The 25,166-nt window shown below is 42.4% G+C and overlaps 1 protein-coding gene across 1 annotated transcript in view; it reads right to left on the reverse strand.

Annotated features, from left to right (window-relative positions):
• Window positions 1-25,166, reverse strand: part of si:dkey-288a3.2 (protein phosphatase 1 regulatory subunit 37) — a 244,333-nt gene that overhangs the window by 142,463 nt on the left and 76,704 nt on the right. The window contains exon 8 of the mRNA XM_063057338.1: window positions 24,861-25,027. Within this exon, the coding sequence (XP_062913408.1) occupies window positions 24,861-25,027 (167 nt within the window). The remainder of the gene's footprint in view (window positions 1-24,860; window positions 25,028-25,166) is intronic.

The following is a 25,166-nucleotide window of genomic DNA, read 5'->3' on the forward strand; positions in this document are numbered from 1 at the left end:
AACAGCTGGCAACGAGGTATAAAGAAATAAATGTCCACCTCGGAAGAGGTGTTCTTTTATTGTTGAAGAGCAGAGGCAGTTAATGAGAATTCTGGAAGAGTGTATTAGTGATGGCTGAAGGGTTTGAGTGATACTTCTGTTACTCTTTTCTCTTTCTTAGGATGGGTATTCCTGCACCTTTACGATGTCCGGACTGTGAGTTCCCAGCTGGAGTCTTAACCTTGTGGAAGGGCTTTGCTAATACTCCCCATGTCGCAGCAGTGCACGGAGCAGTTACAGCGGGGCAGTGCTGTTCCCATAACCCACTGATGAATCAGACTAAATTATGTGCTTACATCCTGGAGGATGATTCAGAATCAAATCCTCCTGACTCTGACGGAAAGGTGTGCAGTAATTAATTAGTTGTTATACAAAATTATGAGGGCTATAGATAGGATAAATGCAAGCAGGCTGTTTCCACTGAGGCAGGGTAGGACTACAACTAGAGGTCATGGGTTAAGGGTGAAAGGTGAGAAGTTTAAGGGGACAATGAGGAGAATTTCACTGAGAGGGTCAAGAGAGTGTGGAACGAGCTGCCAGTACAACTGGTGCATGTGAGCTCGATTTTAACATTTAAACAAAGCTTGGATAGGTATGTGGATGGTAGGGGTATGGCGGGCGATGGTCCTTGTGCAGGTCGATGGGAGTAGGCAGGTTAAAAGGTTTTGGCATGGACTAGATGGGCCAAAAGGTCTGTTTCTGTTCTGTACTCTTCTATGTCTCTATGACTCCATAAAATTAAGTTAGCAAACATTTTCCAGAAATTCAGTGATCCTATTTTTAAAGAGTTAATAGAAGATGAATTGTTAGGCACATGAAAAAACGTGCTAAACTATTTATCTTGATTTGGATCACAGGCACAGACATAACAATATAAGTTACTTCTGGTTTCCAGATTTAAACGCTTGCAATCAAGGTTCAAGATTCAACATTGTTTAATGTCTGTCAATTCCAATACACAGGTATAAAGGAAAACAAAATAATTGTTACTCCAGAACTGATGCAACTTTAAAAAACACAATAAGATAAAGAACATAATGATTAAAAGAACAATAAATGTAAGTACATATGATAGCTTATATACATAGATCGATTGTATGTCCACAAAGTTACGGTGGAATAGTGACGCATTCGGACGCAACAGCCTCTTGGAAGCCAACCAAAGTTGTTTTTTTTTCTTTGTTAAATGTCTTTTTTTAAAACAATCGCAAGGCAATGCTGGACTCCAAGACGTTGGGGTACTGCAGGTCTATGCCATCAGCGAGCTGCTCATTGGTGAAGATGCTGGACTGGGTGAAAATCGTGTTGCTGCCTGCTACACGAAGGCATCAAAGGCATTGGAGTTGGTCTGCAAAGGTGGCGTGCAGTGTAACCGTGGGTAATTGTCTTGGATGTTTCCCTTGCAATTGCAAGACCCTACTTGACATCGATAATGCAAGATGATGCAGGCCTGACAGATAGATGGTGGTGGAACTGGTTATAGCAAGGACTCAGCCTCAAACTATGAGCTTGCCTGCTGCTACAGTTCAGGAGAGGAGACCCTGGAAGTGGTGGGGACTGGCCTCTCCCATCAGTGCTGCCCTCCAGTGTTCAATCAATTGAATGACAGGCTGGATTGTGTACACACTTTCGTCTGCATATTGCTTTTTGGAATCAATAGTCCTTGCCTGGTGTCTTTGGGCTGGGAATGTCTGCACCTGCACCGCCCCCACTCCTAGTATTCCTTTTCTGGCATCTATCCCAAACCCCTCCTGTGGCATTCCACTCCTGCTATTCCCAACGCACTTTGCTCCCACCCGATTTACAAATACACACTCCACTCCACATTGACAAATACGATACTGTGCAAAAGTCATAGGCACCCTAGCCATATATATGTGCCTAATACTTTTCCATATTACTGTAAACGTTTAGATTCAAACTCATCCTCATGTATAGCCCAGTGAGAGAGTTCTAGAGATCAACATCTATAACAAGTTCTTAAGTAAATTGATTACTGTAGTTTTGATAACTTTGGTTCTGGTGTGGAGCCAACAAAGTTTGAACAGTTTCATTAAATAATTCAGTAGACCTGCTCCATTCTGGTTATTGGAGGTGAGGGAAAAAAAGGAAGAAGGTCAAAAACAATGCAAATGCTGACTTTCTGAAATAAAAGCTGAAAACGGAAATTCTCAACAGGTCAGGCAGCATCTATGCAAAGAGAAACAGAGTTAACGTTGCAGGTTAAAGATCCTTCATCAGAACAGAAGATTGAACAAAGTTTGGTGTGGTGAAGGAGCCTAGCTCAATTCTATTGTGCAAGGTGATTGTGTCTTTGATGAGTCTCTTGGTAAGAGTCACAAGTCGCATGCATGCTGTAATGGACATGGCAATCCTGGGGGTAGACAAATTCGAAGATATTCTATAATCCCTCCTGGCTGACAAAGTCAACAACGTTTGCAAAGTTGGCAAAGAATATGTACAATAGTTAGCGCTTGAAGTACATCTCCTTGAACAGATGTTCTCACCACCTCAAGGGAATCACTGGTCCGCAACTGCTCAAAACAGCAAATGAACATATTGCAAGACCTTGTCCCTAACTAGTCTCTAAGGCAGGGCACATAAAAAAGTCGTGGATAAACAACTGAAGGGATAGATCATACCACATGACCCCCCAGCTCATCGCACCAATCACATTCTGCCCCACCTGTGATCTAGTTTGCAGATTCCACTTGGGACTTTTTGATCACATCAGCAACAGAGCTGGAGTTTAGGTGAGTCATCTTCAGTACCGAGTGGAGGAGGAAACGCAAAGATAAGAAAGGTGCAATCGCTCTAAACAACAGGTTCCCTAATAGCCATCGGGACATTAAGATACAGATATGCAGACTGTTAATGGAAAGATGTGAAAAAAAAACACAGGGCTGATTTAACGGGCAATTTCAGCTTCCCAAATATAGACTGGGACTTCCCTAGTGCAAAGGGTTTAGATGGGGCAGAATTTGTTATGTGCATCCAGGAGTGTTTCCTAAATCAATATGAACATTACTGTGCAAAAGCCTTAGACACATATATACAGCTAGGGTGCATAAGACTTTGCACGGTACTGTAGTAATTTTATGTATTGCACTGTACTGCTGCCACAAAACAAAACAAATTTCATGACGTGTTGATAAATCTGATTCTGATATGGGTCTCTAATGTGGATTGAGAGTGGGAAGGGTCAGGGAGAGGGGAATCATGGTTGGGAAAAGGGAAAGGGAGAGGGGAGGGAGCAGGAAACAGATACATTCTGTACTGATCAATAAACCAATTGTTTGGAATGAAATGCCTTTGCCTGGCATCTCAGGGCTGGGTGTGTCAGCACACTTGCCTCCCAATCCCTGGCATCCTTCTCTGCCACCTATCTCACATCACTCCTGCAGTGCTCTACCCTTCCATTCCCAATAACTTCTGCTTCCACCAGATGTACAAACTCACTTTCTGCTCCACCTTGACAAATACAGTACTGTGCAGAAGTCTTGGACACCCTGGCTATATATATTTACCTTAGACTTTTGCATAGTACTGCAGATAGTCCAACAAAAGGAAGGTCCTAGCTTTACCATTCAATATGAGAACAATTAGGGAACAGTGATGACAATTTGTCAAGTTTTAAGAAAGCTAAAGAAAAGGCTAAGTATGGACCTTGTGGGACAGTTTTAAAATGGAGCAGGGCAAATTACAAGAGTAATTGGTTGGAACGCAGGAGAGGTAATTGGGAACAGCTGTTTTTGGACAAGTCCACATCTCACCAACAGCACAAAGCAGAAGGCAGGCATGTTCCAGTCAGAAGGAAGTACAAGGATGGCAAGGTAAGAGAACTCTGAATGTGGAAAGAGGTGGTGAATTTAGTCACTAACAGAAAGGGAATGTCTGTAAGATTTAGAAAGCTAAAATCAAACAGAGCCCTTGAGGATTATAAAGAAGCTAGAGAAGAATTGAAGAAGGTAATTAGGAAAGTCAGAAGGGGTGATGAAAAAATCCTTGGTAGGTAGGATTAAAGAGAGGCCCAAAACATTCTATACAAATATCAACAGAGAGAGGTTAACTAGGGAGCAGGTAGAACCACTTGTGGTTAAAGGATGGAATATGTGATTGGATATAAAAGATGTAGTGATGTGTATCTGTATTTACTGTGAAGGATAGGGAGATCAGTGCTAATTGGGTAGGGCATTTTGAGATATAGAAGGAGGTAGTGTAAGGTCCCTTAAAGATCATTAAGACCATAAAACCTAGGAGCAGAAGGCCATTTGGCCCATCATGTCTGCTCCACCATTCCATCATGGCTGAAGGTAGATGTCCCCAGAGCCTGATGGGATATATCAAATATTACTGAGAAGGCCAAGAGATGAGGTTGCTAGGGTCTTGACTAATATCGCTGTCCTCACTAGCCATTGGTGAGGTCCAGAAGCACTGGTGAGTAGCTAATGTTCTTCCATTAACCAAGAAGGGAAATATGGAAAATCCTGAAAACTATAGACTGGTGTGTCTCACGTCAGTGGTAGGGAAGTTACTGGAGAGTATTCATAGGAATAAGATTTATGAATACTTGAAAAACAATGGATTAATTACTAATGGCTTTATGTGGAGCAAGTCATGTCTTACTGACTCGACTGAGGTCTTTGAGTTGATGAGGATGATTCATAAAGATTGCATCTGGAGTGTTGCATTCAGTTCTGGTCATCCCTTTCTAGGAAGGACGATGAGGATTTGGAGAGGGTGAGGATGAGATATACCAGGATGCTGCTTGGATAAGAGGGCATGAGCTAAAAGAGGTTGGACAAATTTGGTTTGTTTTCACTGAAATGGTGGAGGATGAGGGGAGAACTGATAGAGGTTTATAAGATTATGAGAGACCTGGGAAGAGTAGACAGACAGCATATTTTTCCCGGGATTGAATGAGAGGAAGCAAGTTCAAACAAAGGAGATGGGTGGGCAAATTTTCATAATTACTGAGAGTTGTGGCTGTCTGGAAAGTGCTGCCTAGGTTGGTTGTGGAGACAGATATGATGGAGGTACTAATTTAATTAGTTTGGCACAACATTGTGGGCTGAAGGGTGTGTTACTGTGCTATGTTCCAAGTTCTAAGAGAATGGAGGGGTAGGAGAAGGGGTAGGAGAAGGGGGAGAAGAAGTGGGGCCCAAATTGCTAATCTTGAAGAAAATCCAAATTTGAGTCAGGGACATGTATCCTTAGATTCAAGATTGTTTAATGTCATTTCCAGTACACAACTGTAAAGGAGAATGAAATAATAGTTACTTTGGATCCAATGCAGCCCAAACAAAATAAAACACAATATATAATTATAAATATGCAAGATAGCTTATTTACATAGGTTGATGCTAGGTACAGGAATGTTTGTATAGAAGGTGACTGACAAGAAGTGATAAAGTAGTGGTGATTGGGTGTGAGGACAATGAATTTTCAGTGGTTTCAATCAAATGATGATACGTTATATCTAAAGTCAACTTTGACTGCCCCAGACCTGGATTACAATAACTTTGCTCTATCACGTTAAGAAGAGCTCAGAAATCTTCACCATGCACAGGTATGGAATTTGGGAACGGGAAAGCATACAAAAGTTATCTCAATCATTAAGAATCATTGGATTTTACAGCTGAATGTCATTGGAAATGAAAGCTCCAATTCAATATGATGTGCTTCAAAGTTTGCCAAGTGATGTGGCTTGTGCTTAGAGAAAAGGTAATCACTGAACTGTCCAGCACCTTGTGTAATGTTAGACTGCTTGCTGCATGAACTGTTATATAAACACTCCACTGATCAAACAGTACTTAAATACTGGTTAACAGTATCTTTCTAGATCTGTACAGAAATAATTTTGTCTGACTAATTAAACTATTGTAAAGCAAAGCTGGCTTTTCCTTTTATTTTGATCTCAGGAATTCACCTGGGGCTCCCTTTATTGGGCCAGCTTGTTGCTTAACTGCTGGTAATATCCCAGCAGTCTTTGGGGAGGGCTACAAATCTAATTGTTCAGAGTTTAGGTTGCTTGGCAACTGCAAGTGGAGAACTGTAATTACTTAAATTCAATAAGTCCCTTTTTTTTGTTTAACAGAGAGGACAGTGGTGGTCGGTTTGTGCGTTCATTAAGACGTAGGGTACAGCTGCAAAAAACCACGGCAAATGAAAACGTGTGTAATAATAGCACTGGGATATAGCCTCTGCGGAGGACTGTATACAGCTGAAAAGAAAAGAGAGGACAGGACAGATTCTGCAGGCAAACATTTAGCAACCTCAGTTGACATAATAAGGTGTGTGGTTGTGCTTGTAATATAGTTAACATAATAAGAGATTGCAATATGTCCCAACAGATTAAACAGAAACTGCTGTGAGCATAGGACGTGTGCTGCATTTTTCTGCCAAGCAGAACAGAGCAGAATTCTGTTTTCATTCCTCCTTTTGAATCCTTTTCTGAGGCAGGACACACAAAAGCCATGCATAAACAGCTGACGGGATAGAACATACCTAACGTCCCACCAGCCTCCTGCCCCTCCACCTGTGACCTTGTCTGTGGACTCCACTTAGGACTTTTCAGTCACAACAGAAACACTGAGCCGGAGTTTAAGTGAGTCATCTTCAGCACCGAGTAGATGAGGAAACTTAAAAATAAGAATGGTGCAATTACTTTGATGGGATTACACAGCAGACCACCGATAGAGCTACCGGGACACAGAGGACCAGATATGTAGTCAGATTAGGGGAAAGCTGTAATAACAGCAGGGGAGTTATCGTGGGTAACAAGAAGCATTTTCAGGTGAGGCTGGTGGGAGGATATAGCTTGTTCCCAGTCTTTTCCTTTTCGTGCCGAGTGAGATGATGAGTCTTCGAAGTACTTTTTACATAAGAACATAAGAAATAGGAGCAGGACTAGGCCATCCGGCCCATCGAGCCTACCCCGCCATTCAATAAGATCATGGCTGATCTGTCCGTAAACTCAGCTCCATCTACCTGCCTTTTCAAAATAACCCTTAATTCCCCTACAATGTGAAAACCTATCAAACTGTATCTTAGATATATTTAGTGAAGAAGCCCCAACTGCTTCTCTGGGCAAAGAACTCCAAAGATTCACCACACTCTGGGGAAAAATAGTTTCTCCTCATCTCTGTCCTAAATCTTCTCCCATGGATGTTGAGGCAATGTCCCCTAGTTCTAGTCTCACCTACCAATGGAAACAACTTTCCTACTTCTATCTTATCTATCCCTTTCAAAATTTTGTATGTTTCTATAAGATCCGCTCTCATCCTTCTGAATTCCAGAGAGTATAGTTCCAGGTAACTCAATCTCTCCTCATAGGTTAACCTGTTCATCCCTGGAATCAACCTGGTGAAACTCCTCTGCACTGCCTCCAAAGCCAGTATATCCTTCCTCAAGTATGGAGACCAGAACTGTATACAGTACTCCAGGTGCAGTCTCACCAGTACCCTGTATAGTTGCAGCATGACCTCCTGCTCTTGAATTCAATCCCTCTAGCAATGAGGGCCAACATTCCGTTTGCCTTCTTAATAACCTGTTGTACCTGCAAGCCGACTTTTTGCGATTCTTGCACAAGCACTCCCAAGTCCCTCTGCACAACAGCATGCTGCAATCTTTCACCATTTAAATAATAATCTGCTCTTCTATTATTCCTTCCAAAGTGGATGATCTCACATTTACCAACGTTGGATTCCATCTGCCAGACCTTGGCCCACTCACTGAACCTATCTATATCCCCTGCAGACTCTCCACATCCTCTATACAATTTGCTTTTCCACTCAGTTTAGTGTCATCGGCAAATTTTACTATGCTACACTCAGTCCCCTCTTCCAAATCATCAATGTAAATGGTAAACAGTGGCGGGCCCAGCACCGACCCCTACGGCACCCGACTCACCACTGACTGCCAACCTGAGAAACACCCATTTATACAACTCTCTGCCTTCTATTGGTTAACCAATCCACTATCCATGTCAATACACTTCCTCTAACTCCATGTATCTGTATCTTATTTATAAGTCTCTTGTGCGGCACCTTATCGAATGCCTTCTGGAAATTCAAGTATACGACATCCACCTGTTCCTCTCTATCCACTGCACTCATTGTCCTCAAAGAACTCCAGTAAGTTTGTCAAACAGGACCTGCCCCTTCTGAATCCATGCTGTATCTGTCTAATGGAACCACTCTTCTCTAAATGTTTCATTATTTCTTCCTTAATGACAAGTTCAAGCATTTTCCTGACTACAGATGTTAAGCTATCTGGCCTATAGTTGCCCGTCTTTTGACTACATCCTTTTTCAAAAAGTGACGTGACATTTGCTGTCTTCCAATCCGCCAAGACCTGCCCAGAATCTAGAGAATTTTGGTAAATGATTATCAACGCATCTACTATAACCTCTGCCAATTCCTTCAGCACCCTGGGATGCATCCCATCTACCTTCAGGCCCTCTAGTTTGCTCATCACTATCTCTTTAGTGACAGTGATTTTATCGAGGCCCTCACCTCCCATTTCGTCCATAACATCATTCTTTGGCCTATTAGATGTTTCCTCCACCATGAAGACCGACACAAAATAGTTGTTCAATGCCTCAGCCATTTCCTTATCATCCAATATCAATTTCCCCTTCTCGTCTTCCAAGGGACCTACATTGACTTTAGCCATCCTCTTCCGCTTTATATATTTATAAAAACTTTTGCTATCTGTTTTTATATTTTGTGCTAGTTTACTTTCATACTCCATCTTCCCTTTCCTTATTTCTTGTTTAGTTGTTCTTTGTTGCTTTTTAAAGTCTTCCCAATCCTCCAGTCTCCCACTACTATTTGTGACTTTGTACGCGAGATTTTAATTTGATACTATCTTTTATTTCCTAAGTTATTCATGGATGGCTCTCCCCACACTGTGTACATACATCTACTGATGCTTCTGGACACATCTTCAGTGATGTTCCTGGAATCATATGGTGTTTCGGGTCTTTCAACATCATACACCCTCCTCCAGGTGACCCAGCCAGGGCTGATCAGACCCCAGCTTGTGTCCAGATGGCTAGCTACTTATGACTCCATGGCTCCCCTCTTTTGAGCCACAGCCATCTTGAGGCGTTCTCTGCCGCATCGGTGGTACTGCAGATGGCTCTCCTCTCCTCTCTCCCTCTGCCCAAATTGCTGAAGGCTCTAACTAAGGAACGGGCTGCGAATCCCCTACAACCAACCTCCACTGGGAGACACCTCGCTCTCCATCCAGCCTGCTGACAGTTGCTGACCAGTCCTGCGTACTTGGAGAGCTTCTTTTCAACGGCCTCTTCCAAGCTACCATGGATGGCTCTCCCCACACTTAATGTCCTTATTTTTAACTGGAATATACTTTTGTTGAACCCTGTGAAAAATCTCTTTGAAAGTATTCCACTGTTCCTCAACTGTCCTACCAAATAGCTTATGTTCCCAATCCACATTAGCCAACTCCTCCCTCATCCTGTTGTAGTCTCCCTTGTTCAAGCATAATACACTAGTTTTAGATCATCCTCCCATTTGTATGCGAAATTCAGTCATACTATGATCACTCTTTCCAAGAGGATCCCTAACTACAAGATCGCTAATCTTGCCTGTCTCATTGCACAGGACTAGATCTAAGTTAGCATTTTCCCTTGTAGGTATATTCTTAAAATGAGTTGGCTTTATGGTGCCTTTCCTGCCATACACTTCGGAATGCTCCATTTCTTTAGTAATGGGGTGTGTAAATGTATATATGTTGTCATGTGTGAAGCCAAGCAGAGCTGCAGAACGGATGATGTTAATGAGATGAGGAGAGACAACGGAGAGCCATTCAAAATGCGAATAAAAGAGAAGAGAGAGATAACGAGAGCGAGACACATAATTCAGATGTTGGCGTCTGCCACAGACAGTTTGCTTTGAACCTGAACTGTTCAATAACAATCCTGCTGAGACAATAGGAAGTGTGAAGTTTGATGGACAGGTGATACCCCATCAGGGGGATAAAAATAGCAAGTTTGCTAAGGCACGAGACACACGCCACGAGACCCTGGAAGGAGCATTGTGCCCCACAAGCTGGTGGGAGTTTGGAAGACCGATTCGCGCGAATCGGTCAGAGGCTCACAGGGTGTAAAGGTACGACCAGTGGGGACCTGTTGTGTGTCCGCCCTTGCCTGGGTGCCGGGTTCACCACCGAAGAACGGTCGCATCCGGAACGGAGGGGTCACAGTCGGTGACCACAGCGGGATCAGAAGGCATCGAAAGGTTTGCCTGAAACCTCAACTGTATCTCTCACTCTCTCTCCAACGGTACAACAACAGCAATTACTTCGAACCACACTAGACTGAACTGAACTCTGCTTCACCTTAAGACTGATCATTTTACCCCTAGACTGCGATAGAGCTTCGTTGATTCCTATTACCCTATTTCTGTGTATGTGTGTACATGGTCATTGCTAACCTGTTACATTTATATCCTTGCGGTTAGTGTACTGTATTACTTATTTTTGTTAATAAAACTTTATTAGTTGCTAGTAATCACAGACTCCAACGAGTGTTCCATTTCTGCTGGTTTGACAACCCAGTTACGGGGTACGTAACAATGTTGTTTGTATACTGTACTTAAGGCAGATACTTCAGTTTATTTTGTAATACGATTATAGCTATGTTGTGAGGTGCATCATATTCTAATTCCTGTGCAGTCTTCAGTTAATTTTGAGGGTACGCCCTGGTGCCTGGTGGGTGGGGCTCATCGCTCTTGGTTGCAGAGAGAGAAAATGGAGCCACTCGAGTTCACATTGGACAAAATAGTTCAGAGCTGTTGTTGTGCTTTCTGGTAAGTAGCATTTTGTAAATATTGGCAGATTTCTTCTCAATATTTTCGCTAAGTTTTGGAAGTTTGAATGTTTGACGCACTTAATAAACATAATTGCACGATAGTTCTAAGCAACACCAGTCATTCTTTGGCCATAACCCACGTATAGTAACATTGGTGCAGGGTTTTGACCTAAAATGTGAACAATTTCTTTCCTGCCAGCAAGGTTAATAGGGATTTGGGCCAAATGTATGCAAGTGGGACTGGCTCAGGTTGGCATGGAGAATCTGAGTTGGCATTTTCTGTACTATATAACTATCACACTAAACCAGGAATCCAACACCAAAGACAGAAATTCCTCACAAACTCCTTGCATATTTATGATAATGCACAGAAATCACACATTTGTGCATTTCAATATGCCACCTACATCACTGAGACCCCAAGGATTTGGAAATGCATTGCAGTGGATGCTTATAATCTCTCCTTCTCCCAGTGTAGAGTGCTCTCCTACTTCAAAACATCCACCATTGTTCCAGTATCTAAAAAGACCAAGGTAACATGTCTGAATGACTGGTGTCCTGTTGCAATCACCTCAATAATAAGCAAATGCTTTGAGATGCTGGTCAAGGATTACATCTACAGCATGCTGCCACCCACACTGGACCCCTACAATTCACCTACCGACACAACCGATTGACAGATGACGCAATAGCCACTGCTCTACGTACCGTCCTTACGCATTTGGAGAAAGGGGATGCTATGTGATAATGCTGTTCTTGGACTACAGTTCAGCATTCAACACCATAATTCCCTCCAGGCTCGACAAGAAGCTCGGAGACTTTGGCCTTCAGCCTGCCTTGTGTAGCTGGATCCTGGACTTCCTGCCAGCAGGTAGTAAGATTGGGCTCCTTCACCTCTGCCCCTCTGACCCTCAATACAGATGCCCCTCTGGTCTGTGTACTGCGCCCTCTCCTTCACTCTCCGTATATCCACAACTGTGTCGCCACCCAAAGTTCCAATCTGCTAATTAAATTTGCTGACGACACTACACTGATTGGTCAAATCTCAAATAATAATGAGGCAGCCTACAGAGAAGAAGTCATCACCCTGACACAGTGGTGTCAAGAAAACAATCTCTCCCTCAATGTTGCAAAAACAAAGGAGCTGATTGTGGACGACAGGAGGAATGGAGACAGGCTAACCCTACTGACATCAATGGATCTGGGGTTGAGAGGGTAAACAGCTTTATGTTCCTGGCATAACCATCGTTGAGGATCTCACATGGTTTGTACCTGCCGGCTGTGTGGTGGAAAAGGCATAACAGTGCCTTTTTCACCTCAGATGGTTGAAGAAGTTTGGTATGGGCCCCCAATCTCTTTCTATCGGGGCACGACTGAGAGCATCCTGACTGGCTGCATCACTGCCTGCTATGGGAACTGTACTTCCCTCAATAGCAGGTCTCTGCAGAGAGTGGTGTGGACAGCCCAGCACATCTGTAGATGTAAACTTCCCACTATTTAGGACACTTACAAAGACAGGTGTGTAAAAAGGGCCCGAAGGTTCATTGGGGACCCGAGTCACCCCAACCACAAACTGTTCCAGCTGCTACCATCCGGGAAACGGTACCGCAGCATAAAAGCCAGGACCAACAGGCTCCGGGACAGCTTCTTCCACCAGGCCATCAGACTGATTAATTCATGCTGATGCAACTGTATTTCTATGTTATATTGACTATCCTGTTGTACATAATATGTACTATAAATTACTATAAATTGCACATTTAACATTTAGATGGAGACGTAACGTAAAGATTTTTACTCCACATGTATATGAAGGATGAAAGTAATAAAGTCAATTCAATTTACATTAATGTCTCAGTTCATTTTAATGTTAAAAAATATATAAATAAAGTCACCAGTTTTTGCTGTGTTGCTACAATATAGTCCTTTATAATTCTGTAGAGAAATATTCCAGTTTAAAGCCAAAGCTGAGTTTTAGACCTTCACATGTATTGACTGTAAGCAGGAGGTGAGAGAACCCCAGACTACAGATTGACATGTTTCAGCTTCCAAATGGAAAAATACTGAAAAATATCAATTGTAAATAACAAGCCAACAATTGTACAGCACAGACTTTGTTTTCTGTTCAGAATATTATTTGTAAAATTATTCTGATGTATGAAAAGACCTCCAAGAGGACCACAACCTTGCCTTGGGTCTGGAGGCTTGCGTGCTTCAATGACCCAGAGAGATATGTTGGCTGGAGTGACAGGCTCTTCACAGGGTCACCCATTCCAAACAGATCAAAGGGTAGATGCCAGGCGAATAGTGGTCCACCTTTCCTCCCGGTTCTGGGATTCAGCTCAGGGCTAACAACCCTGATTAATAAAACAAAACTGTTATGGAAACAGTGATGAAGAATCCTTCTATATCTGAGTGCGATGGTATTCCTGAGTCTCCACCCAGGGCCTGTGTGACTGACAGTAGTGGAAAGCGAGAGAAAGCTACTGACATGATGAAGAAAGCCCTGAACACCGCCAGAGATGGGGGACCTTCTTTGCCCGTTACGCCACTGGCATTTAGGGCAGCAATGAAGAAGTAGTTTGAAAAGAGCAGTTGAAGTACTTTAGAGGAAAGGGAAAGCAAGCTTATGAAGTATAAATGATAGAAGATACAGTAGAACAGTGCAGCACAGTATAGGCCCTTTGGCCCACAATGTTCTGCCGACCTATACAAACCTCCTCCACCATCAATCTAGTTCTTCTCTCCTGCACAGCTCATAACCCTCCATTTATCCTATGTCACAAACAAGAGAAAATCTGCAGTTGCTAGAAATTCATAAAAGTCCTGCTGAAGGATCTCAGCCCAAAACGTCAACTGTACTCTTTTCCATAGGTGCTGCCTGGCCTGCTGAATTTATCCTACATCTATGTGTCTATCCTAGAGTCTTTTAAATGTCCCGCTGCCCATCCTCCTTCCCTTTCTCCCATCACCCACTCCCTATCATATTCCTTCTCCAGTCCTTTTCTACCTATCACCTCCCAGCATCTTACTTCATACCCTTCCCCTCCCCATCTGGCTCCATACATCACCTTCCAGCTTGTACTCCTACCCTTCCCCACACCTTCTTATCCTGGCGTTTCCCCTTTCTTTCTAGTCCTTTTGTTGGGCCTTAGCCCGAAACATCAACTGTATATTCCTTTCCATAGATGCTGCCTGACCTGCTGAGTTCCTCCAGCATTTTGTGTGTGTTGCTCTGGATTTCCAGCATCTGCTGAACCGCTTGGGTTTCACATGGCCCTGTTGTACCAGTGATGCACCAACAATAACTCCAAAAGACTGGAGGTAGAGTAAATACTGAAAGGCTTTTATTAGCAGTAAAATGTGACCTCCAGCATGCTCAGTGTCTGTCCCTGGACTGAGAGGAGGAGCAATGGCTCAATCGCCTTTATTCAGGGGTCTGTGGGAGGAGCCACAGGAGCAGTCAGCAGAGGGGCTTGTCCAGACAGGTAACCCAGCTACAACATATATATATGATTTACCACAACCAGCCTAGTACTAGCCTACAATCCTGGAAGTACATTCCAAGCATTTACCACTCTGTTAAAAAAAAAAGCAGCTACCTCCAACACCTCTGTCCAAAGGTAATTTTGTTGACATGAGAACAGTGGTTACCAGTGCTACTCACATACACAAGTATCAATTTGACTCCTCACTCCATCTTTTGGTCCTTCCATTAACTGATCCTATTGACTCCAATAGGGTCAACTGGGAGAACAATAGCAGGTCAAAACTCATGCATGCATTAGGCACTGGTTTCTAAAACTGCTTTTCACCCACAGAAAGATCATCCTAGTTTGCCTTTTAGAAAAAAATCAAAAATATGATCTTATCTATATTTAATTTATTTATTTTGAAGTTTGAGGGTGTGATGCAAGTACTCCTGAGATAGTTATGATAGTCATGGAAGTGTAGTGGTTAGCACAATGCTTCACAGGACTGGTGTGTTCAATATTGAGAGAAAGTGTAGAGCACACACCAGGAGGCCAGTATGCAGGCTATTCAACTGAACTTTATTAACAATGCTGCTCGTACAATATGTGAACTCCTCCCGTGTGGGATTGGCGAACTTAGTGCATAGGAGTAACACTATAAGTACCACAACAAGTACTAGTGACCCAGGTTCCGTTCCCGCTGCTGCCTGTAAGCAGTTTGTACGTTCTCCTGTGACAGTGTGGGTTTCCTCCGGGTGCTCTGTCCAAAGGCATACTGGTTGGTCACTGTAATTGTCCTGGATGATGCAGCTCGAAGGGTTGGAAGGGCCTATTCCGCACTGTATTTCTAAATAAATAAACATACGGAGAGGAGAAGATGGCAGCGTGACGCAGCACACGCGGCCACTCCGAATGTTATCGTATTTGTGAAGTAGGATGCCATGCACAATCCTGATTTGATGAGATGGACGTGAAGAAGCACGAAGGAATATCTGGAGAAATTTCTGAAATGCCTGCTTCGCTGCCGCTGCTACTGTGTGATCGAGAGTCTCCGGAGGGGAAGGCCCCAAATCCTCGGCTTTGCCTGTTGCTTGGTTGCCGGGGCCGGGGTCGAAGTGCTCGGCAGAGATGATGCTCAGTGCTTGGTGTCGGAGGGCTGGTCGGAGGTTCGAAGTTTTCGGACGGACTCAGAGTTAGACTTTGGTCAGGTGCTTCCAGGATGCTGCATCGGCAAGTTTGCGGTGCTGAAAGCTCATGGTAGGGAGAGTTTCTCCCTTCAATCGTCTGCATGAGATGATGGGACGCTCGAGAGACTTTGAGACTTTTTTTAACTGTGCCTATGGTCTGTTCTTCATCAAATTACGGTATTGCTTTGCAATGTTGTAACTGTATGTTATAATTATGTAGTTTTTGTCAGTTTTTTTAGTCTTGGTTTGTCTTGTGTTTCTGTGATATCATTCTGGAGGAACAAATTGTATCATTTCTTAATGCATGCATTACTAAATGACAATAAAAGAGGACTGCGTGTCCTCATAATCTAAATTTATAGTCAGAATAGACTTGGTGGGCTGAATAGCCTGTTTCTGTAGTGTGCCTCCCTATGAGTTTAATTTGTATGCAGTTAGATCCCACAGTAAGATGGAACTGCAGATACTGGCTGGTTATTTTTCTAAAGATAAGGATGCAGTTACAGAATTTGGCAAAATTTATGTGAAAATCTTGCAGGAACTTTCCATGCTGATATCTGTTTACTTAAACATGGAATTCAAGAATTGAGATGATGTGCTGCTCTGAAATTATACAGAAATAGCTTCCAACTATCTAAATCACCAACCACACACACTAGAAGACATAAAGTTCCTATACCATGTAAAATAATCACGTTAGGAAGAGTAACTTCCAGTGCACATGTGATAAGTCTTAAAAAGAGCCACATACCCTCTAAAAGTTAACTTTAGACAAGTACAGAACGTCCCACAAGCTTTATTATTGGAGATATGTTTAATTATACTTGTTTTATATTATTTTTCTTTCTGATTTTGACAGTTTCTTTTGCACCCTTTCCTGATGACATTAAATAGGAGGGGTGATTGATAAGTTCATGGCCTAAGGTAGAAGGAGTCAATTTTAGAAAACCTAGCACATACACTTTTCAACATAGTCCCCTCCTACATTTACACACTTAGTCCAGCGGTCGTGGAGCGTACGGATCCCTTCTTTGTAGAAGTCGGCGACTTGGACCTCCAGAGAGTGGTCCACAGCAGGGGTGATTGATAAGTTTGTGGCCTACGGTAGAAGGAGATGAGTTATTAACTTCAAACTTTCTGCATAATCACTCAAAGAGCTGAACTGCACGTGCATGTAATGAGAGCAGTATAACTCATCTCTTTTTCCCTTAGGCCACAAACTTATCAATCACCCCTGCTGTGGACCACTTTCTGGAGGTCCACGTCGCCGACTTCTACAAAGAAGGGATCCATACGCTCCACGACCGCTGGACTAAGTGTGTAAATGTAGGAGGGGACTATGTTGAAAAATATATGTGCTAGGTTTTCTAAAATTGACTCCTTCTACCTTAGGCCACGAACTTATCAATCCACTCCTCGTACACTCTTCTAACTGGTTCAAACTGTGATAGACATCATCAGTTCTTTAATCTGTTTGGTTAGGAAGTGGCTTTTATTTCCTTTTTTTATCTATATACACTCTAAATGGAGTTGCATGGTCTTTTTGGTTCATTGACAAGAGTATGTCTCATAAAATTCCATGAAAAGTTCATGGGGAAGCGCAATTTCAAGAAATGTATGCTCATGCTCATGGGTGTGTTTAAAGCTGAGATTGATAGACTCTTGATTGGTAAGGGGGTTAACAGTTATAGAAAGGAGCAGTATCAAGTTTAATATCACTGGCACATGTCATGAAATTTGTTCTTTTGCAGCAACTGTACCTTGCAATACCTATTAAATACATATCAAATACATATCAAATAAGTGGTGCAAAAAGAGAGCAAGAAAGAAAAATAGGGTGGGAGTGGAGATGAGTTCATTGGCGCTTCAGAAATCTGATGGCACAGTAGCGTAGTGGCTAGCATAACGCTTTACAGTACAGATGACCTGGGTTCAATTCCTGCCACTGCCTGTAATGAGTTTGTACGTTCTCCCTGTGACTGCATGGGATTAGTCCGGGTGCTCCGGTTTCCTTCCACATTCCAAAAATGTACCAGTTGTTAGGTTAATCTGTTTTTGTAAATTGTCCTGTGATAGACTCAGATTAAATTGGGGGACTGCAGGGAAGTGTGGTTTGAAGGTCCAGGACGGCCTGTTCCATGCTGTATCTCAATAAATAAAAAAACTATTCCCAAAATGTTGAGTGGATGTTTTCAGGCTCCTGTGCTTCCTTCTTGGTGGTAGAAATGAGAATGGGGTAATGATGTTCCTTAATGATGGATGCTTCCTTTCTGAGGCACCACCTTTTGAAGATGTCCTCGATGCCAAGGAGGCTCATGCCCATGATAGAGTAGGCTAAGTTTGCAACTTCCTGCAGCTTTTTCTGATCTTGTGCAGTAATCCCTGCATACCAGATGGTGATGCAACCAGTTAGAATGTTCTTCACGGTACATCTGTAGAAATTTGAAAGTCTTTTATTACATACCAAGTCTGCTCAAACTCCAAGTGAAATATAGCCATGGTCGTGTCTTCTGTGTAGTTGTATCAATACGTTGGACCCAGGATGGGTCTTCAGAGATGTTGACACCCAGGAACTTGAAACTGCCCACCCTTTCCATTTCTGACCCCTTAATGTGGACTAATGTGTCTTCCCTTGCCTTCCCCTTCCTGAAGTCCACATCAACTCTTTAGTCTTACTGACATTGAATGAAAGATTGTTGTTCCAACACCACTCAACCAGCTGAGCTATCTTACTCCTGTATGCCTTCTCAAATAGTTAAATCTCACACAAACACACACACACTGAGTTTTAATTAAGCGTAATGACCTTCCATCTTAGTTCATACAAAGGAGACCTCTAGTGCTTATAATATTTAACCAAGAATAAAAGCTGTTAATTAGTAATAATAGGTGAATGAAATTGATAAGGTAATAGCATCAGATTAGCCATTTTGCCTGTGTCTGTTCACTACAGAGTAGCACTGGGGTAATCCTCCAATCGCTATAGCTCTTCCTCTACAACAGAAGGACCCAGAGTGAATGATTTCATGTCCCCTCCCTCCCCCACTCCAGGGGTGATGGGAGTGTCTAAGGGGTAAATAAAGATAAAGGGGATGGTTGGTGGACACTTGGTAATAAAGGGGCAACTGAGAGATTACAGGCTTAATTTAAGAAATTAATTACTTACTGTAAGTATCTGATCCTCAGTGCCTCATAATTGATTACATGATCACCTCATCTCTTGCCAACCCACTGTTCTCTGAAACTTTGCTCGAGGTGTATAACAGCTGTTGAAAAGCAATGTGACACTTCTGCCTTTGGCATATCATGAGAAATTTGGACTGAAGAAATCGTGCTATTTCTGGGCTCAGCCCATGCATTATTGCCAATTGCTACTGTAGTATAGTGTTAGCTACTATGATTCCTATACTGTAATCATGCAGTGATGCATTTCCTGTGAATTGGAGCTTAGCATTCAATGGGGTAAGACTCAGAATCTGGCCTTTCAAATTGTCTTGACTGCATTTCTCTAGCCCATGGCCCAACTGAGATATCTCTGCTCCACTTTATGCAACTTCAGCCTGAAAGTCAGGTTTTGCCTGAGCTATAATGAATTCATAACTTTGCCCTTTATTGATCGTATCACTTGAGGTCAGACTTAAACTATGGGTGATTGACCATGGTTGTTAATCCATAGTGATAATGGCAGGAGCAGACTAAGCGAAAAAGAAGTGTAGATAGTACAGTATGAAGTATCTGAAATATGGATTTATACCAGCTCTAAGCAGCCAATGTGTGTGCTGTGTGGAAAAAGTTTTTTCAAATGAGGCAGTGAAATCATCCATACTGCTTGAACATTGAAAGAGAATACTCACTGATAAAGCAATCAACAACTTGGCTTATTTTCAGTCACTGTATAAAAACATTCAGAAATGAAAAACACTTCAAAACATATTTCCCAGCACTTCACAACAAAACAGTGATGGTTTGCAGGCTTCATACGACATTTCATTGCTCAATGCTAAAACTGGAAAGCCCCATACAATTGGAGAAGAACTGATTCTGCCAGCAGTAATGGAGGTTCTAAGTACAGTTAGGCACAAGTCACCAGACCAACGACAAATAGATGAAATGTCTGAGAATGTGGAAGGTACATTGTACAACAAACCTGGGACAACAGAATTTGCTGTGCAGTTGGATGAGTCAAATCTGACAGTAAATGAATCTTTGCTTCTTAGTTATGTTTGTTTCATAAAATGTGAAAGCGCGGTTCATTGTTATTTGCAAAGGGACTCGAAACAGATATGAAGGGGAGAGTCAATATTTTGGGTTGTTGAGAATTTTTCAAAGAGAAGGACATTTTGCTCACCAACATACTTGCTTGGGCAAAATGACAAGAAGATACCACAGGGTTATAACTTTTTGTGAAAAAAGCAGTACCTAACATAATCTGATAATCTAGGGGGTGGGGCATGGTCGACAGCCCGCCCCTGAATATCTAATGACCAACACTATTTATTGTTCTTGTGTTAAAGTGCTTTTCTGGGATTATGGTAGGAAGTTCAAATTCATTTATTGTTACATTTTAGGTTAGGTTATGCAGTTATTTGCTTGTGTGCTTGTGGATCACCCTAACTATAACCGGGGTGAATGATGGTTACCTTCCCTGTCTGAATGATACTGACTTGTTCTCTCTCTGGGTCATGGTGGCCAGTCTGTTTTTAGGTTTGTCAAAATAAAAGGGTTGTTGAGTTTAACGAGCTTCTTTGTCTATCATTATGGACCAAATGCTCGCCATAATATTTACCATTCACTGTGCAATTCACAGACAACATCTTGTCATTAAAAAAAAAACCTAAGTGGTCAGCTACACAAATCATTAATACTGTTATCACAGTGGTAAACAAAATCAAGTCCCATGCTCTCAATTTGCGACTATTTCAAGAACATTGTATTGAGAATCATGAATAATTTGAATGCTTGCTGTTGTGCACAGAAGTCAGATGGCTCTCAAAAGGAACTTGCCTGAAATGCTTCTATGTGCTTTTTGAAACTGTGATAAAATTCTTTAAAGACTCGAATGCCTCATTCAGTAATTAACTCAAGAATATTAGGCATGACATTGCTTATTTGTCAGAATTATTCACAGAGTTTAATGAAATCAATCTTCAATTGCAAGGAAATGATGTGGATCTTATCAAAGTCAAATCAGTTGTCTCCACATTTCTGTTCAAGTTAACCCTATTTACAGTAAGTGGCTGTTGCGACCTTTTTCTAATTTCTGAGCCTTTAAGCTGGAAAGAAATAAATACCAGATGATGATCATCAAGTATACTGTGCTCACCTGGGTGAACTACAAAAAGTTCAAAGTACATTTATTATCAAAGTATGTGTAGATTATACAACCTTGAGATTTGTCTCCTTACAGGCAGACACAAAACAAGTCAACCCAAAAGAACTCAAAAAAAGACAAACACCCAATACTCAGAGAGGGGAAAAAAACAAATCAAGTAAACAATAAAAGTAAGCAAATAGCATTCAGAACAAAAATGTGTCCATAGACACAAAGCCCAGAGCAGCCAGAGCAGGCCACAGTCTCACTCCCAGTTCAGCACAGAGCCGAGTAAACGTTGCAGAGCACTCAGACATGGAGCCCAGAGCAGGCCACAGCTTCAGCCGCAGTTCAATGCAGAGCCGAGTAAACATTGTGGATGAGTGAGCTCAGCCTGCCAACCCTCATCTCTTGTCCAGACACCCTGCCTTTTCAATCCATCTGGATCGGCATTTAAATCATTGAAACATCAGTTCAATCTTTGCACTAGACTAGGACTAGGACATGGGCCCTGTCACATTGATACACACTAGGCCTGGACCCTACAGTCACATTTCAGCCAGTAGCTGACCTTTCCAAATTGGCTTGGCACTTAGACTGATCAAACCTCACTCTCAGTTTAGGTTGATGGGCCTCAAATCTGTCTCCTTTCTGCTCCGACTATGCTTCACTGTGCTTGCCCCGACTTCGCCTCAAATATGCCTTGACCTCACCCGACTTTGCCTCAATCTCGCCTCACACTCATAGGCTTCGGCCCTTGACTCAGCCTTGCCTTCACTTGCCCCTCCATCGTTTGGAGTGATTGTTTACCATAGTTCTAATAATAACAATTTGCTTGTAAAGTATTCTTTGTTTTATTTACCACTAGTAAGTAGTCGCTGGGCTGCTTCACCAGCACCATCATAAACTGGAAGATATGTCAGAGAAATTTCAGGATCTCCTCTCAATCCAAATTCCAGATTGTTGTTCATCCATCGTCATCATTGATGAAAACCTCGACACCATTGATAGTGTCGAGACTAGCGCATGATTTGGATTTAAGTGAGGGAGAGTTGCGCAGCGTCAGCCTCACTCTCTCTTCCCAATTCCCATCTGGATCCAGTGGCAAGACAGAGTCTAGACGGCTGGAGATGGGACTAGGCACAGTGGATGACCAGGACGTCTTTTGTGTCTTGTCCTGCTCTACACGTTCCATGACGCTTGCAGAGACCGGCTTCTTGACCACTGGACCTTCCATAGGTCTCGTCCGCTCAATCCGCCAGAGTCTGTCTTCACATGCTGGGATAGACAACTCCCTATCACACCGAGGGTTTGAGACTCGTCGGCTACCCTCACCTGGTTTAGCCGGCTTGTCGAAGCCGTTGCCCAGGGTGTGGCTGCTGTCGCATGCAAACAGCTATGGGGAGCCACAGGTGAGAGCTGAGTGCCAGGTGGGGACCAAAGGTGGACTAACCACCTTGAAAAGGACGTGACATGTTCCCCCACCAGAGGTAATAAATTAGGTAATAAATTGATTAGGTAATAAATCAATTCCTGAACACTTATAATGAGGAATTAACAGGAAGGATGGATGAAGAACTCATTTTGTTACTTTTGGTTGCAGAAAGAAATTCTGAAAGCTATCATGCAGTGTGGAAAAAGGTTGAGATATTCCTTATTGCCTTTCCAGCATTTTGTTTAGTGGAGTGCGGTTTCAGTGCAGTTGTCCAAATTCTTTCAAAGCAACAAAACAGAAGCAAATTACCGAACATGGGGATGTGAGCCTCCTTCTGAGTGACATTCAGCCAGATGTTGAAAAGCTGATGTCACTGCACCAAGCCCAAGTATCTCATTGAAAAGGTGGAAAAGCAATAAAGTAGTGAATAGTTGAACCACCGATGTATGCTCTCAAATTATTGATGAAAATAGTCTTTACTGTAATTAAAGAAATAGTTTATTTGTAGCTTTAGGGTAATAATTTGTCTCTGCATTTGCAGTTCCTATTTTCTTTCAACGTGCATCATAAATCAAAATTCGTCATAGTTTTTATGTAATGGGCAGAAAGGAAGAGGAGGGTGCTGGGGATGTGGGCTGGAAGCCAAGTGGGTGGTAACCAGAAAGAGGTTGGGAACCACTGCTCTACAAATATTATCAATAACTTTCTCCAGAAAGATGTCCTGGTCTAGAACTCAGTTACATTCCAACATCACCAAGTCATGGAGTGTCTAACTTCTTTCCCTACCTGCTTGGCAATAAATATAAAGCAATAGTATGTAGCCCCCCCTGGCCACCCTCAGGGTCGCTCGGCTCACTGTCGTCTAGGGAAACAGCCCTCGGCCCCAGCAAACTGGGTAATTAGTTTGTGTGGACACTGTGTGATGTACCCCACCCCGCCCAAATAACAGACAATACACCAGATTCGATTAAATGATTTACAGTTTATAGATATTACCGGATCTATATAATTAATAGAGAATAAAATATAAAAGGAAAATAAAAGGCGCCACACTTATCAAAGTTCAATCTGTTCGCGCACAAAACAGTTGGAGCTCAAGGACCTTCTTCTTCACCCTGTGACCCCTCGGACCACCTCGACCGGCCGCCTGGGACCAACAACGGTGGTCGACCAGATGCTTCACACGAGTCCGTCTCCGTCTCCTCTCCTCGCCGAACGCCCTCCTCGGGATCCGACCCCGTTAGTGGACTCACAGCACCTGGTCCATCCTCTGTCTTTCTCTCCTGCCTTCTCCCCCAAAACCCCACGCATACAGTATCTTCAAATACACCAAAAACATAACAACTATCCCAATTGGTTCATAACATCTTCTTATCAGTAACATGATTCAACAAACCGCTAGCAGGAAGGATTTTCTCAGCATTTAACATAACAAAGAAGCATTCCCAAGTATAACATAACAAAGAAGCAATTTTAATTAGCCTACACAGTAACATAAGAGACGAAACCCCCTTATAAGTACATCAACATTGACTTTCTAACTTGAGAGCGAGTAGAATTATTTCATTGTCCGATTTAAAAAAAGATACAGTGTCTTTCACAATTGCAATGAAATCATCCAAATACTTCAAGTTTCCCTGTTGTCCATAAGACCATAAGATACAAGAGCAGAATTAGGCCAATCGGCCAACCAAGTCTGCTCTGCCATTCAATCATGGCTAATTTTATCTCTCTCAACCCCATTCTCCTACCTTCTCCCCGTAACCTTTGACACTTGGACGAATCACGAATATGTCAACCTCTGCTTTTTAAGTATATCCAATGACTTAACCTCCACAGCCGTCTGTGGCAATGAATTCCACAGATTCATCAGTCTCTGGTTAAAGAGATTTCTTCTCACCTTTGTTCTAAATGGGCATTCCTCCATTGTGAGTTTGTGCCCTTTGGTCCTTGACTCCTACACTATAGCAAACTTCATCTCCATATTTAACTAGCCACGCATCTGCAGTATCATCCTGGTGACTGCAGGTAATTTTTATAAAGGCAGGGGGCTAGAAACTAACATTAGCCAGCTATAATGTGGGTGATGGAAGGTGTGTCTGGAGTTTAGAATTAACAAGTAGACAAAAATGAGATTTTTGGGGTGCGTTCCCAAAGTAACTTGTATCATTTGAATAGCACCTATGTTGTCAAGTCAGAAGATTCAGGAATAAAATTGGTTGAAAAGGAAAGAGATAAGAGGAAAAGAAACCCAGCATGTCACATTTCAAATATTCCCAGGAATTTTACCAATGTACCTTCCGCCAACTTACATCACCTCCAGAAAAGAATGTTATAATGCGCAAAAGAAAGTTGGCTTAACTGGAGCAATACACACAAAATGCTGGAGGAACTCAATAGGTCAAGCAGCATCTACAGTAATGAATAATCAGGTGATGTTAACCAAAAAATTGCATTGTTCCTATCTGGTCCTTGAATAACAACTGATAGCATCAGTCCAAAGATGGTCAGTGAATTTATAGTTGGACTAATTCAGATCTAAATGACTTAATAACCGACTCGTACTGCATCTACTTACCTTCTCACCCATTAGCCCCTTATCCAAATCCAGTTGGACCAATGAATTATTTAGTTTCATTGCCAGAGTGAGGGCCATCAAACCTCCAGTTCTTATTCTGTTCCTTCGAAGATCCAGTCTCAGGATTCCAGTGCTCTCAACTATAAATTCTGCCATGGCAATGGCACCTAGAGATTAATTAAAATCAAATTAACTTCAATGGTGGCAAGTCCAAGAAACGTCAAGGTGGTTAACACAGCCTTGCAAGTCAGCTGGATTGAATATGAGCCTCACACATCGCCCTGAACATCATTTTCTCCCATTATT

Source organism: Mobula hypostoma, chromosome 1, assembly GCF_963921235.1.
Source record: "Mobula hypostoma chromosome 1, sMobHyp1.1, whole genome shotgun sequence".
NCBI classification, from domain to species: domain Eukaryota; kingdom Metazoa; phylum Chordata; class Chondrichthyes; order Myliobatiformes; family Myliobatidae; genus Mobula; species Mobula hypostoma.